This window comes from Alternaria rosae (genome assembly GCF_020736505.1).
Source record: "Alternaria rosae strain MPI-PUGE-AT-0040 chromosome Unknown BKA58scaffold_6, whole genome shotgun sequence".
NCBI lineage: Eukaryota > Fungi > Ascomycota > Dothideomycetes > Pleosporales > Pleosporaceae > Alternaria > Alternaria rosae.
Window position 1 is genome coordinate 2,178,349 of NW_025763575.1, and position 14,788 is coordinate 2,193,136.

General features: G+C 52.2%; 4 protein-coding genes across 4 annotated transcripts; 1 reads left to right on the forward strand and 3 right to left on the reverse strand.

Moving 5' to 3' along the window:
* Window positions 1-2,278: 2,278 nt before the first annotated feature.
* Window positions 2,279-3,112, reverse strand: BKA58DRAFT_403062 (uncharacterized protein; the record flags this gene model as incomplete). The annotated part of the gene is made up of 3 exons (XM_046171763.1): window positions 2,279-2,649; window positions 2,691-2,778; window positions 2,903-3,112. The coding sequence occupies 3 exons, from the start codon at window positions 3,110-3,112 to the stop codon at window positions 2,279-2,281; spliced, it is 669 nt and encodes a 222-aa protein (XP_046024618.1).
* Window positions 3,113-4,670: 1,558 nt separating this feature from the next.
* On the forward strand, window positions 4,671-6,913 carry BKA58DRAFT_412384 (uncharacterized protein; the record flags this gene model as incomplete). The annotated part of the gene is made up of 3 exons (XM_046172350.1): window positions 4,671-4,707; window positions 4,830-6,374; window positions 6,414-6,913. The coding sequence occupies 3 exons, from the start codon at window positions 4,671-4,673 to the stop codon at window positions 6,911-6,913; spliced, it is 2,082 nt and encodes a 693-aa protein (XP_046024619.1).
* A 1,776-nt stretch (window positions 6,914-8,689) lies between these two features.
* Window positions 8,690-10,189, reverse strand: BKA58DRAFT_199858 (uncharacterized protein). The gene is made up of 2 exons (XM_046165798.1): window positions 9,969-10,189; window positions 8,690-9,918 (listed from the first exon to the last, which is right to left on the reverse strand). Exons 1-2 carry the CDS (start codon window positions 10,063-10,065, stop codon window positions 9,041-9,043), a joined length of 975 nt encoding a protein of 324 aa, XP_046024620.1. The 5' UTR covers window positions 10,066-10,189; the 3' UTR covers window positions 8,690-9,040.
* Window positions 10,190-11,055: 866 nt separating this feature from the next.
* Window positions 11,056-11,531, reverse strand: BKA58DRAFT_387480 (uncharacterized protein). Its single transcript, XM_046170566.1, has 2 exons — window positions 11,414-11,531; window positions 11,056-11,327 (listed from the first exon to the last, which is right to left on the reverse strand). The coding sequence occupies exons 1-2, from the start codon at window positions 11,508-11,510 to the stop codon at window positions 11,167-11,169; spliced, it is 258 nt and encodes an 85-aa protein (XP_046024621.1). The 5' UTR covers window positions 11,511-11,531; the 3' UTR covers window positions 11,056-11,166.
* Window positions 11,532-14,788: the final 3,257 nt, after the last annotated feature.

Below are 14,788 nucleotides of genomic sequence, written 5' to 3' on the forward strand. Positions count from 1 at the left end.
ATGTCGATTTATCATGCACCGACATTCAATATCATCGCAGCACTGTGTCATATAGCCTAGAAAATCACTCCCGCCTGAGTTCCAGGGAGATGATGCACCTACCAGATGGCTGAGATTCTCAAGGGGCGAACCAAGGATGTAAAGACATAGCCGTTGAAGACGTTGCACACCAATCGTTAGAGCGAAAAACAATGTCTCGCAGCGGAGACGCCTTCAAGGCGTATCTACACTCTGAGCGGCAAACTCGGGCGAAGTTCCTGGGGAACTAGTGCGCCGCGGTTTGTACCACGCTCTGCGCTGTCGGTAATCAGTATCGTGTCAGCAAAGACTGCTGCCCCAGAGCGACTGCCCTCTTAGTTCGTGCGACGCAAGCTACCCGTCTAGGTGCATGATCAAAGCTGAACTCTTTCTCCACACCCGCTCTTCCGGCGGCCTGACCTGGTATCCGGGTTGTCTCACCCCTTGCTGTGGCGACCGAGAAGGTTTGGTGTGATGAGAAAGTAAGAACAGACCCGACAACCGGGCTCAGAAGGGCGTGCTTTGCGAATCGATTCCGCCGCGGCACTTTGGCTTTTGACCGAGCCTGTGAACGCGAAGGTGATGTATCGTGGTCAGAGTGGCCATGCTCATCTTGGATAGTTGCATAAACTTTATTCTGGCTCGGTACCGAGGTGTTGGCTAGGTGCTCAATACCTCGTGAAGGGTAATGCAAGATCCGCAGACTGTTGGCCAATTACGAAATTGCTGAAATGTGTGGCGATTAGATGCGTGGCAAACAAGAACATTGTAGCAGGTGCATTGCTGACGAAATGAGATCCATGATGCGTTTGCGCAAGAGACCCACCCAAGCGCTTTCGGAGTAGGTACCATGGGGATTAGCTAAAGCGGGTTGTCTCTTTCTTGGTGTAGTGAGTGTGACGACCGAAAGTCTTGTGCTCAGTTCGTAGAACCAGACCAGTAGTCAATAGCCCGAGCTCTGGTCGCGTACAAGGCCCGTTGCAAGGTTACACATGCTGGCCCTCGTTGCGATCGCCGACGAATTGTTGTTTGCTCAGTTCATCTCGAGAGCGCTGGCAATTCGTGCGAGATTGAGTGGTCGACGGTGTCTTGGAATCTTACCAAGCGTTGGGATCCGACCAAGCAGTCTCTGTATTGGGTCCACTACACCGGGGCGGCTGACTGCATGCCTCTGGTATTGTACGACCGTTATGTGTAAGCGCGTTTCAGATGACAGAGGCAAAGACCCAGCACCGTGGCAAGCACCTTCGTGGAGGATATAATCCTAGTCGTGGGAGAGTTTCCAAGCCATGGTACGTTTTCCAACTCTTATAATGGCTAGAGCAGCAATTTCAAGTCACTCGTGCGCAAGTATGGTAATACAATGGCGTATAGAACGGCGTTGTAGGCCGGTCACACCAGATGAATTGCCTCCAAGCCACGGTGACGGCAAACGCGTCGCGTTGCAGCGTGCATGCTGATCCATTTCCGGAAATCACGACTGTGAACAGACACGATGGTAAAGAGGGTGATTCGCAGACTTGGCTACTACGGAGCCACACCTAATCCAGGTATATTTGCGGGCGTCTTACTAGCAGTTCTGCATAGCTGACATCGGCGTGGTGGCAGGGCGAAAAGGGCGCTGGAAGCTGTGGAGTTGCCGTGATTGATAGACTCGTAGATTGGCAGTGGGTAAGGCTATCGTAAGATGATCAGTGCCGCCCAAAGTCAGAGGAATGTCGGTACTTTGGAAGCAGTGGCAGCACGAAGCAGGGTCCCGGTGTCTTCCAAAGTGTGGTGGGAGGAATGCGGTCTCCTGCAGAAAATGCCCGAATGTCGCGTTGCGCTCCTGACGAGCTATGGTAAAGAATGCGAACAGGAGACCATGATGGAGACGACATCATGGCTCGATGGGTGATATTGTGACGGAAGCGCTGATGCTAATGGTCCGCTTCTGGCGGCTGACACACAGCCACGAGAGACCTGGCAGGCATCCGTTCGGGACAAGCGCGTTGGAAATACGGCATCAGCTTTCTAAGAATACTACAAGGCCACACTGGCCATGGTTCGCTGAAATGGCAGTTCGCGAACGCCGGATGGAGATAGATGTGGAAATCGCATTCGTTGAACGCGTTCGGCAGTCGCATTGGTGTCGGCAGACGCGTCGGTGGTGACGGTGTTTGCAGCCTTGAGGCGCGCAGTGACTGTGAGCATGCTAATGGGCCTGGGGTGCGAATAGATCGTGATGGAAGCTCCGTCAAGGTGAAGGGCTCCGTGGCGGTCAAGTCAGCCTCATCTCGCGGGAGGAGCGACGGGCGGGTGTAGTCGCTTTTTGTCCCGATGCGGCGTGATGCAAACAAAGCGAGGCAGCTACGACTCTCCGGCCGACGCAGGAGCGGTGGCTAACGAAGAAGGCGCTGGCAATGCCGTTGACTACCCCAAAGTGCCTGCGTGGGATAACAACAATGCCTTCGCCGGCGCATCGCCGTCGAGCCAACACAGTCGCGAAGCGAGGCGTGGGCAGCTTTGCGGTGCCTGGCTTGCCTGAGGCTGTTTGGTGTGGCTTTTCTGGCGATGCGCAGGATGGACAGGGGTCGGGCGAATTAAGGTTCTGCAAGCCACACCAGGAATAGATGCGTCTTCGCTTGACCGCTGGCAACGGAGCCCATTGCTCACCACACTCCAACACATACCCTCCCTTCCTGCTACTATGCCATCACCACCACCCTCACATGGGGCCATGCTGAGCATTGCCGCGGATTGGCCGCCATGAGCAGCCATCTGCCGTCATCGCGGCTACTCATTGTCCACTGAGCACTGGAGCCCATATCCCGGGCTCTGGAGGCTCATGGCCGCCCTGACAGTTGTCCACCTTAGAGGCCGTAGACTTGCTGCTGATGCTCACTGGAGTGCTGGCCCGCATGTATATCATCGTCAACGTCACCGCCGCGCTGGGCATCCGCAATGCTCTTGCTACGCCCGGCACATGCGTCAACCTCGCCATACTCAGCACCCCATTATTTCTTCTCAACCCCACTCCAACTGCTCGCCATCGCTCTCCGTGTTTACAACCCATCGCAATCACAATCTGATCCACATCCGACGCCTCACGCATAGTGTCTGACAGCTCTGGCCCTGCCTCTCCGCATCCGCGCTGCCTACCATTGCAGAGGTCTCAGGCCCCCACTTCACATTTCAGGTACTGGCCAAGACAACTGCCCTCCAGCGTCAGTCGTCTTCAAGTCTGGTGTTGTGTGTTGAAGCATTTTCGATTGACCCACTGTGGGCAGCCGTTACTGCACAGAGATAATCAGCACTCATTAGTGGAGCTCAGCTTACTGCCACTTTGCACTGCTGCGCCATCCGAGGCCACCCGCCAGAGCCTCAGCGCACAGGACCCAGCCGCCTGCTAGCCTTCACCGTTTTTATCCATCTATGCGAGCAAAGGACCCGTCAGGCTTTGCACGACGTGGTGCTCAACGGCCATAATACTAGCCTTTTGAGGGCGTGCTTCACCATCGACAGGCCCGCTAGGCTACCAGGTGGACGGGATCGGTAATCACCAAGACTCATCCCAGCCCCCAAGAATACCCTGTGCTCACTCGCTCTTCCTTGCAGCTGTGTCTATGCTACGCCGTAAACGCTCGACCAATCCCGTCTCCCTTCCGCTGCCCTGGGTCCGTTCGTCGCTCGATCCGTACATCAGCTCTACCTGGCATTAACTGTTGCCTACCTCCGTAGTCATAGCTCCATCGTCCCGCAGCTCCATATACCGTCCGCACGGCAAGGCTGCCGAGCCTCACGCACACTGGCCAGTCCTTGGTTGATGCCACTACTCCTTTGTCCTATATGTAAGTCAAGCTGTCAGTCACATCAAAATGCGGGTCGATTACTGCGCCATCCCGTACCAAGTCGCTCACATTCATCCCAGCACCTGGTCGTTGCTCTGAATCAGTGACGATTTGCGAAAGCAACACAACCCGTTCCCTGTTTCATCAGTACGAAGCTGCGATTGTCTGAGCTGCAGTTGGCGAAGAACTGGACTCACCGCGTTTGATACCGAGACTCAAAGTCGCTCTGGAGCCCGTATGAATCGAACTCCTGAACAGCCCGATCGTTTGTCTCTGAGCAGGCCATTTCTGTCGGCTTCGCTAGTCACAAGACCTCAGAAGATCGTCTCCAGATCTACCTCCCATCGCATTTGTGGTACTTTGTTGGGTCTACTTGTCGCAAAATCTGCCTGCAACAAGGGTACATTGTCTCTTTACCACTGGGAAGGACGCAGACCCTTACCCCACGAGTCCTGTGACATTTTGTCATCGTCTCACTTTCACCGAGACGAAAAGGCAACACTACCAACAGTCCCTGGGAATTTCTATCCCTGTCGAGCTGGGCCGTTTTATCTTGTCAAACCATCAGGTGCGTTATTCCTTCTACGTGACGGGTCCTCGAGGGGTGTCAGGACACCTGCTTCAGGACCCCTCCATTGCTGCCTGCGCGTTGACCCCCACATAAACATTAGGCTACCTACTAACGTTCCTCTAGAAATTAGCTAGCATCTACCAGACGGCGTCCTCGATAAGTGTCAGGACCTATCTGCAGCGTTGCGCAGTCCAGTCCTTGGTGGTGGGCCTCAGGCTGTCCAGGCTGCGAGAGCTACAGAACTACTATCCATGTCGGGATACAGCAAGAACCATGAGTATGTGTATGGTAAGTGGATTGTGGCTCATCTGACGAGTCTGGAAGCGCACCTGCCATGGTTGGGTCGGCTGAACCCGGCACTGGCCCACGTGAGAACGATTAGCACGTTTGACTGACCACCTACATTTCAGATGCCGAAGCCACCAGATCAAATCAGGTTGCAAGCTATCCGAGCATTGCGCAGCCCGCATTCGCCTCGCAGTACACGGATGCGCCCGCGCTACTAAGCCATGGGCCCACGAGCGCAGAGATGCCCTACATCCCTAGCTTGGTATACGAGTCACGCGGTGCAGCAGACCATCAACCCAATCCATCATTTATCGATGCAGGCGCTCGTCATCCCGCCTCCCTTGCAGATACTGAAACGGAAATCACCGAGCAAATTACACCCGCACAAGGCACTGCTGGATCAACGGTAACGCTGCACCTCCGAACGAATTACGATCTTGATGCGAATCAACATACCTTCATACTCATGTTTGGCCGCAAGAAGTGCGTCGCTGCACTCCGGAAAGTGGACTACGACGATGATGCACAATGGTACAACTACGTGCTAAACGTCGAAGTGCCCCCTTTCCCACTGACCAACACCTTCGACCCTACCATGATGTTGAAGATGCAGATGGAAGACAGAATGGGCAATCTACGATCGCAAACCGACGCTGGAAGATTCACATACACCGATATGTCGCCAAACCTAGAATTTCAGTCCTCACCCGAATTCTCCAGGAAACGAAAATACTCTCCAGAGTTCGGAAACACTCGAGGCTACTCCGATGGCAATGTCACAAAGCGAGCGTTTGCGAAACCACGCGCCTCGTCGGGAGCCTATTCTGCCGCTCAACTATCGCCGCTACCGACCCAGTCTGCGCTGGACAACACGTACGCACAGAATGCTGGGTACGACATGTCCAAACAGACAAATTACGGCTCTCAACTCTCCCAAAGGGCTCTTTACGCAGTGCCTTCAGGTACTCGCATGAGCCATGGCGACTACAAACTACCCCAGATGTCGCCGATGCCGCATTCTTATGCTTCCTACAACCCCCTCACTCATACTAGTCGGAGCAACACCGCGCCCGTTCTTCCCTCACCGCCCGCACTTTCAACACCAGTTCTGGTCCGTGCAACGCATCTCGCGCAAGGAGACGGTAGTGCTGGTTCGACTCAGCCTTTCAATCCTTATGCGATGGGTCCGAGCAAGGCGATATTGGAAATCGACGGCGATCTTGATAAGATGGGCGATAACTGGTCGCAGGAGGAGTTGGACGCGAAGAGACGGCTTGTCGAGTTCCAAAGATCGCAACTCGGCAGCAAGATAACGACAACTTTTGCGCCCACAACGTTGGAGGCTCGACAGGGGCGTGGTATCTGCGTCAGCTGTATCTGGTGGAAAGAAAAGAATGAGTGCTTCATCACAAGCGTAGACACCATTTTCCTACTGGAGCAACTCGTAAACGTCCGGTTTACCGTCGAGGAGAAGAATCGCATCCGTCGCAACCTCGAAGGCTTCCGTCCCCTTACGGTCTCCAAGGCGAGGGCGGATAGCGAACCATTCTTCAAAGTCATCATGGGTTTCCCTAATCCCAAGCCTCGTAATATTGAGAAGGACGTGAAGGTGTTTCCCTGGAAGATACTGTCGCATGCTCTCAAGAAAATCATCAGCAAATATGTACGTTCCCCCGCGACTAGCTACTGAGAGCGAAGCTAACAAGATCAGTCTGCTAGTTATGCTTCGACAGCTGGCATTGGACATCTCTCCACTGCGACAACTTCGTACGCTCCAAGCGCTGCCCTGCAGGCAACACTGGACGCTCATCGACGCACATCACCTCAAACGCTGCCAACGTCGACTGCTTCAACGGCTTATACATCCGGCTTAACCTCCTCTAGTCTATCGCCCCATCAAAATGTGGCAGCAGGCTTCGAAGGATCAGCAGGACAAGGCATGCCGGCTGCCCAAAGGACACCTTCAGTCCAGGGCATGACTCTGTGGGGCACTCCTACTCACCAGATATCACAATACCCCTCGCCTCTCTCTCATGGAGGACGAGGGTCCTGGGACTATGAATACCCCAATACTTCGGCTGCAACGGAGATGCCGCCAATCGCGCATGCGCTGCAAATGCCACGGCAGAACGGCTTGCCAGACTTCAGCCAAATGTCAGCAACTCATGGCTATCATCAATACGGTGAAGATACAACGATGGTGTAGGAGAGGCAAGATTGGGAGACGAAACTCCAAGGGTTACCGATACGACTACGCGTTGCGGGCTCTGATCTGCATCGGGTGATCAACCAATGTCCGCATGATCCATGCGGGCCTAACCCGATGGGGTGTTGCACCAATCGCTCTCCACACCACTCTTCGCTAGATTCGCCTCGCGCATCCCGCACACCTTCAGACGTTCGCAGTTCTCTAATAATATCTGGTATCTGGTCTGGCGTTGGAAACGGCGGTTTCGGCATTTGGACACTGGACGCATCATACCCCGGGGAGGCGGCGTTTACCACACTTTCGGTTTCATCATCGACTACACATAGAGGATCATCATTAACGGTACAAGCCATCTTACGCATACAACCCGATCGCGAACCCTGTCGATACAGGATGGTCAGCTTTGCATTACATTGGCGTTTATCCCACTCTTTCTACCCAATAATCTTTCCCATACTCGCCTCTCGGAGCGTTCGTTCTTACACGAAGCTCGAAGTCGATCGCTTTTGAGGCAACTTCCGCGCCAACCACTACTTCAAGCCTTTCTGGACTTTGCTCCCCCCATGTATCTCGATCCGCGTCTCCAATGCGCAACGAGAATATTTCCTTTCTTCCATATACCCAAGGCTTGGTGTTGGCCTAGCCGTTTCCATCGTTTTCTTCAAACTTCAGAGATTCCCCATTTCCCTTACCCTTCCAACTACACTGTATGTAGCGCAATGTATCCGTAACACACTGATTCTCGCCTCCACACATACGGTCCTTCAAAATATTTTCTCCGCAGCCTGGCTCTCTCCCAACATGTCAAGTTATGCGAGCTCCGCCACAATAGAGGGCGCAGTCACCCTTCGGCCCCAATCCTGACCACTGCCTAACACTTGCCAAGGAGCTACGACTCCCGCGGCCCCGGATGCGATATAGGCATCAGCTGAGCTTAGCAGAGTAGTTGTTATGATCTCAGCATATCGCGCACATTGACGAGGCGGAATGGGCGGTGGGCATACAAGGGCCCTTACAGATGACCAGCAGTTGTCCCGACGCCGAGGACCCGTGTCACACACGATGTTCAGGCGATCAGTCTTGGTCACCAAGTCACATGCCTTGATGAAGACCATCCCACGCGCAGTCCAGACCCTGATGATCTATAGAGAGTTGTTAGCGACGGCTAGATTATCGATGTAACTAACTGTGCCGCATGCGTTTCGTATGTTCGCATCACGAGAACATGTCGCTTGTATGTTCACCTAGTGCAGCCAAAACGGCCCAGACCGTGCTTCAACCCCCAAACGGAAGAGAATTTGGCCAAGGCGTAATACCAAACAGCTTCGACGTGAAATACACCCGAGCAGATAGATCATACTTACCACACATACTCCCATCAGATAAACCACGAGCCGTTTTTGGGCATAACCACGTGCATCTTCTCAGCAGAGCCCCGGATTCAGCATGTCATACGCGTTCATCTGGGCAGACCGACTGTTCGGTGCATCTGATCCGTTCTGATCTCACAGAGACGAAAGCATGGGTCACGGGGCGTATGTAGTCAGGGATGAGGCCGAAGAGGGCCGGGTGCTGATCTCACGTTGGATCGCGTGGGATAACGCAATGCTCACTGCAGATCGCAGGCGGAAGGGCGCGTCTTGCCTTACACCGGGTGAACTGGGATGTTTGACGCGAGGGTAATTTGTAAATTGAAGAGAGTAGCTGCTTTCTATGGTCACGATAATGACGACCTAAGAGTGAAGGCAAGGTTAGAGTGTAAGGGTATTAGTGCGAAGGTCGAAAGCTCGTTGACAGAAGATATATGCTGTGAAGAACCTAGTCTGATGGCAGCGATGATGGAACTAGATTTGAAGTCTTGAACGTGGTCAAAGTGGAATTCGCAGTATTGGCTCAGGATGATAGCGTAATAATAAGTGCAATTTTGAAGATACTAGTCTGAGTACATGTACACATTCGGACTGGCTAACCAGAACGACTGCAAAGGGGGGGCTCGAGCGAGCTATGACAAACGAAAGAAGCCGTAAGGGCTTGCTTGGAAAACGAAGAGTCAAACGCAACTTTTCTATCCAAATTTTCATGGTGATGGTAGCATCACACATAGGCTGCAATCATCGGAGCGGCTTAGATGCCACCGAGGATGTCAGTGAGGTCACCGAGACCCATGTCGTCGCTGCCCTCGCTGTCCTCCTCAGTGTCCATCTCCTCGTAGGAGTCCTCGACGGGGGCAGACTCGTAGGTGTCCTTGGCGGGGGTGGGGGCAGACTCGTAAGCGCCATGGGTAGGGGTGGGCTTCATCTCGTGGACCATGCTGGGCTTGGTGTACTCGTGGACCATGCTGGGAGTTGGGACGGCGCCGTAGGCCTTGCTGGGCTCGGGGACATGCTCGTAAGCCTTGCTGGGGGTTGGGACAGCGCCGTAAGCCTTGCTAGGAGTGGGAACCGCACCGTAAGCCTTGCTGGGCTCAGGAACCTGCTCGTAAGCCTCGCTGGGCTTAGCGGCATGTTCATGGGCCTCGCTGGGGGTAGGGACGGCACCGTAAGCCTTGCTGGGCTCAGCGTGTCCGTAGGCCTCGCTGGGCTTGGGGACGGCCTCGTATGCGGAGCTGGTGACTTCAGGCTTGACCTCCTCGTAGGAGTCTTCGAACTCGGGGGTTACCTCCTCCTCAGAGTCCTCCATGCCGAACAAGTCGCCGAGAGTCCTCTTGGAGAGGAGGTCGTCGTAAGACTCAAGCTCGTCGGAAGACTCTTCGGTGGCCTCGGGAATAGCCTCGTAGGTCTCCTCCATCTCAGGCTTGACCTCGTCGTAGGTCTCCTCCATCTCAGGCTTGATCTCGCCGTAGGTGTCAGTGACCTCGTGAGCAGGCTTCTCAGGCTTCTCCTCCTTCTCATCTTCCTTCTCCTCCTCCTTCTCGGGCTTGCCAAGGAGGTCGTCGAACAAGGTGCGCTTCATTCCAGGGATCGCTGGAAGCCTGGGGGCAACACGTCCGAGTTGGCAGGTAACTGTATCTGGTCAGCAAAGGAAGAAGAAGTGATGGCATAATGCAACATACGATCAGATCCGGAGCAGGCCTTGGTGTCTTCGGCGTCTTTGGCCAAAGGAAGAGCAGCGGCGAGCTGAGCAGCGGCGATGATAGCGAAGAACTTCATGTTTGCGTTTGATTAACTTCGGTGGGAAAGATCGTAAGAATTATTAGAAGGTAGTATTGTATAGTAGTGACTGTTGTGTGAATGAGATGTAATGAGGTGATGAGAAAGAAGGTGGTATGAGATGTAGCCTTATATGCTCGAATGTCGGTGTCTATACTGCTGCTTCTTCCAGTGCACGGTGTTGAAGTGTGCTTTTTTGCCAGAGTCGTGACTGCACGCATGAAGATCGGATCTGTGCTAATCAAAGCTACCAGAAACATTCCAGAAGCATTGTTCAACGGCCGCTCTACCAGCGCATCGCCATAGCGGTGAGAAGTCCGTCGGCTCGTGGGAAACATTTCGTCTATGCCTTGATCTGATCGCGCGTCTGCACCATGCTTCCAATACCCACCATGGAGCCGCCCGGTGCACTTCTGAGCAGATACCAGATTCGGAGACAACAGTGTGCGCCATGGACGTGAACCATTGCTTCACTCGTCATGTGAAACGGGGATGAGGCGACTTTTCGACCAAAGCCAGCGCGTTCGTATTCTCTTGGGACATGGCATGCCGTGCACTCCTCAACATCTGCAACATCTGAAAATCAGACCCGCACCTATCCTCATAAGACAAGCTGTCCCATCTAAAGATCGTGAGAAGCGATCTGAAGCCAAGTTAGACATAGTCACGCTTCAGGCGACACAGGTGCACGACCTCCAAAGATGTTTGCAATAACTTTGGCGGTCAGCTAGCCTACACGCCTAGCTAAAGATCGAGGACGTGGTAAACTGTGTGATGGTCTCGGGCATGTGGAGTGACAGGAACAAACTCGTGGAGTCGGGGTGCAGAAAGAAGGATGGGAAAGAGCAAACATCGTTGGGGATGCAGGACCCACCTAGCGCCCGCGCGGTCCGCCCAAAGTGGGCTAAGGCGAGCACATCAATGGAGCGGTGGACTAGAACCACGACGCATCTCAACGGCATCTTTCATCGCGCTGTTCATCTTCTAACACTTGGGGATGTGCTAGACTTCCGTGCGCTAGGCAATCGATAGTATTGTCAAGAGAGCTACCGCGGCATCTTCCGCTACCAGCACCACAACCCGACCCCACGATCAATTCCATCACTTCGTCCTCGTTGTAGTGCATTCCTCGTCAGGAGCAGCCATGTCATAACACTTGAATGGTCCCAGAATACCGAAACATGGATCTCTGCGTTGCTCACAGCTGAATCCTTTACAGCAACCGTCTTGAGGGAAATCGCCAGGATCAGCAAGGCAATGTTCTGCTCATCATTAGCTAAATGCACGCACGCGCCTTCTATATTGCTTTCACGCCCGCAGTTGAACAGCAGAGGGGTTTACAACGCACCACCGAGAGGTTGACAAGATGTTTGTCTAGACTCGTGCAGAGAAAATGAAGCGGCCGATGACGCAAGTGCGAAGAGTAGGTGGATGGTGATCTTCATGGCGAACGAGGAAAGCTGGGCACTCACGGTAAAGCAAGTTTGAACGAGGTTGGAGCCGAACTCCGTCTCTTTATTATAGACCACCTCCATTGTTTTTTTTTCGCAAAGACTCCTGCGCTCCCTACTTGCGCAAGCTCACCACGCTTTTCTTCTCGTTGTCTCAAAACTTGAAGTGCGACAGAGATTAAAACACAAGAGTCGGCGACCGAACTGCTCGCAGTTATCGTGAGATCAGCATAAAACTCGTGTTTCGAGACTACAGAATGTTCTGGACTACCACCGACATCTTTCTGGTCCGGGTTTCGGTGCGTGAGGCAAATAAGAATGGCGATCCATGTGTCGCGCGTTGTGCGTTAAGGTTCGAAGAACGAAAAAGCATCGCTCGCCACGCATGAGGCTACTGTCAGCTTCGGGCCTTTCTTCTCAACGGCTGGAGTCGAGCTCGATGTTCTAACTGCATGTCATATGTCGATTGGATTATCGCACTTTCCCCTTCAACGCAGCAGGACCTTACGCCGCACTATCCTCAACGCTACCAGCTTGACGTGACTGACACGAGATGATTTGTAAGACGTACACTCCAGGAAGCGCGAACAACGAATGGAAAGAGCTGGGGGTAGCGAAAACGAGCTTCTCTCGTACACCACCGACTTCTCAACAACAGACACTCAGATGACCAACTTTCTCAGCCACGGCACCACAAGTCGGCGACGTGTCTCACCAGTACCTTGTATACAAAACTCGTCATCCATTCGCCCGCCCACCGCTCACCGCTCACCGCAAAGTCCGCCGTACTAACTCCCGTCACTCATTTCTCCGTGACTAGCAACTCCATCTTCCTCAACACTTTTGACACCCTACACGCGCCATTTTGATGACGACGTTGGTCCTACATCGCAAGGCTGAATCGCCGTATCAAAAATTCAAGGCCCTTATACGTCCCGTGCCACGCTCATAGCCGGCATCAAGAACTCCCGTATCAAAGCTCCATAGCGCTCACACAATTTCTACCTGCCTGGTCTCTCCCCAAAACCTCCTCATCTGCTCACCCCCCGATGTTATGACCCTCGCATCAAAGCTTCAGACTCTCCTACTCATAACACTTATGAGTCTCGTCCAAATGCTCATGTCCATCCCACCTCCTCTCACATACCAAACATTGACAACATCCATGCTGCGGATAATCAGGCTGCGGCATGCAGTAATCTAGAGAGCGATTAGAAACCTCTCTTGGTCACCAGATAGCAACCTTCACACCCCTGCTAGTATAAACGTTTAGACAGTAAAAAAGCGGAGAAATGTGGCAGGATGAGACGTAGTGCTTCAAAAACTTACCTTTAACACCCCAACACTCCGGTTTTCCAAGAGGCTCGGCTTCCCAGTAGAACGGCTACAGACACTCAGAAATTGCGTGCCTCTGACTCTCCCTACAAAACAAGCCCGGACAGCATATCTGTGGCTCTGGAACCTTACTATTGCGCCATTCTGCTACGTACGAATTAGCCTTCACACTATTCTTACACACTAGGCTGAAATGTGATGTTAGGTAGTAGTGGGTGAGAAACGAGTGGAAGTACGAGAGAGAGAAGGGAAATGTACCCATAGTATCTAAGTACCGGGGCGCAAGGACCGACTGGTCATGCTAACTTTTGTTGACAGTAATAGATAGACAGTTTGCTGCCGTGATGAAGAGAAGCGTCAAGAAAGGTGCTTTCATAATTATTGCGGGCTGTATGTAGTGCTGATGTAGAGATAGCAGGCAGGTATCAAGAAGAGAGACGAAGTTGTTGGGCAGACAATTGTATACATACTCGTACCAATATATACATTCTACAAAGCGCCTCCATGTAGTACACGACAACATAACTAACAACGTTGTACCGCTCCTCTTCGGCATAGTCGCGACTTCCCTTGCTATACGAACGTCTACTACGGTACTTACCTTGTTCTTTCAACTAGTGTGGAAGCGACCTTGATGTACTACAATTCAAGTCAACGTATAAACGTTCAATACTAGGAAAAGGACTTCCTACGTACCTCAACATCAAAGTTATTCTACCGCTTTAGTACCAGGATATGCATATCCGGGCTGGAATCCGTCGCATCCTGAGGCGTACGCGGACGTACTTGGGATGTTGGTCAAGGCGAACGCGCCCAGAAGCTCAGAGAAAGAAGAGTTTTCGCAGAGAAAGTCGTGGCATGGTTTTGATGCTTGTGATACATATACACGTACGTACAGTCAAAGGCAATCCTTGCGCTAGGCAAGTGCCTGCGGTGTTTTAGCCAGATGTAAAAGGAAGAGAGAGACGGTATTGTAAGAATGGTATCATGGTATCATGGTACATACAGACCACTGCTCACACGAGGAGTATGATAAATGATGAGATAAAATACCTCTTCACTTTCTGACGAACTTTGAATGGAAGTTTTTGAGAATGAAATGAGATAAACTATCTACACTGCAATGCAATTACCAGGTTCTGGCCCGGAAGAGCCTGCTGTAACTCAGCCCCGGGCATAAAGACGGAGTAATCGCTATCGTGACTCAATAGCAATTCGTCTACAGTCTTTTAGAACCATACTGCTTGTTACTACTCAATATCGCGCGTATAGTATTGCATATGACTACGTTGTTTGACAGGAATAGTATTAAAAATCATATCGTATGGGAAACAGGATCTTCCTAGCACATTCATCGTTTCGTAATTCTTCCGAAGTTCGTATACGCGTCATGTACAATAAGTACAAGGTGTTCGGGAAGTATATCTGCATTTCAATTATATTCATAGCTACTCAACAGCATCGTACCTGTGTTAAAGCACTAGTAGGATCGCTGACGTAGTATCGCTAGTAGAAACACACCACACTACGCACTCATCCAAGAAAGGCCACTATGCTTGAACACAAACAGCAACACAGTTCTTCCCACACACAACACCAACAGTCACTAAATCAACCACTTCAACGAATCCAAAAGGTGCACACAAGTATAAAGCGCAAAAAAGATGTCTTTTCATTATCTACATGACTCATGTTCCTTATCATCCTTTCATCCATTCATCCATCCATCATCTCATACTCATGCAAAAGCGTGCAGCAGTCATTACTGAGGAGGAGAGATCAAAATCGCAACGACGACGAAACAAAACAGAACAATCTAAAATCCTCCCACAGCCACCCACCATCTTCAAAAGGAGGGTGCCAGTGCAGCAAGGGTATAATGCAACTTCCCGTCCATCTTCCACTTCCATCTTTTCATCGTCTCGTACTTAAGCTAA

Coding starts and splice junctions, on each gene's coding strand:
- BKA58DRAFT_199858 (XM_046165798.1), bottom strand. CDS start 10,065: ATGAAGTTCTTCGCTATCATCGCCGCTGCTCAGCTCGCCGCTGCTCTT. Junction 9,919..9,968: donor GGCCTGCTCCGGATCTGATC/GTATGTTGCATT, acceptor GACCAGATACAG/TTACCTGCCAACTCGGACGT.
- BKA58DRAFT_387480 (XM_046170566.1), bottom strand. CDS start 11,510: ATGAAGATCACCATCCACCTACTCTTCGCACTTGCGTCATCGGCCGCT. Junction 11,328..11,413: donor ATCTTGTCAACCTCTCGGTG/GTGCGTTGTAAA, acceptor AATGATGAGCAG/AACATTGCCTTGCTGATCCT.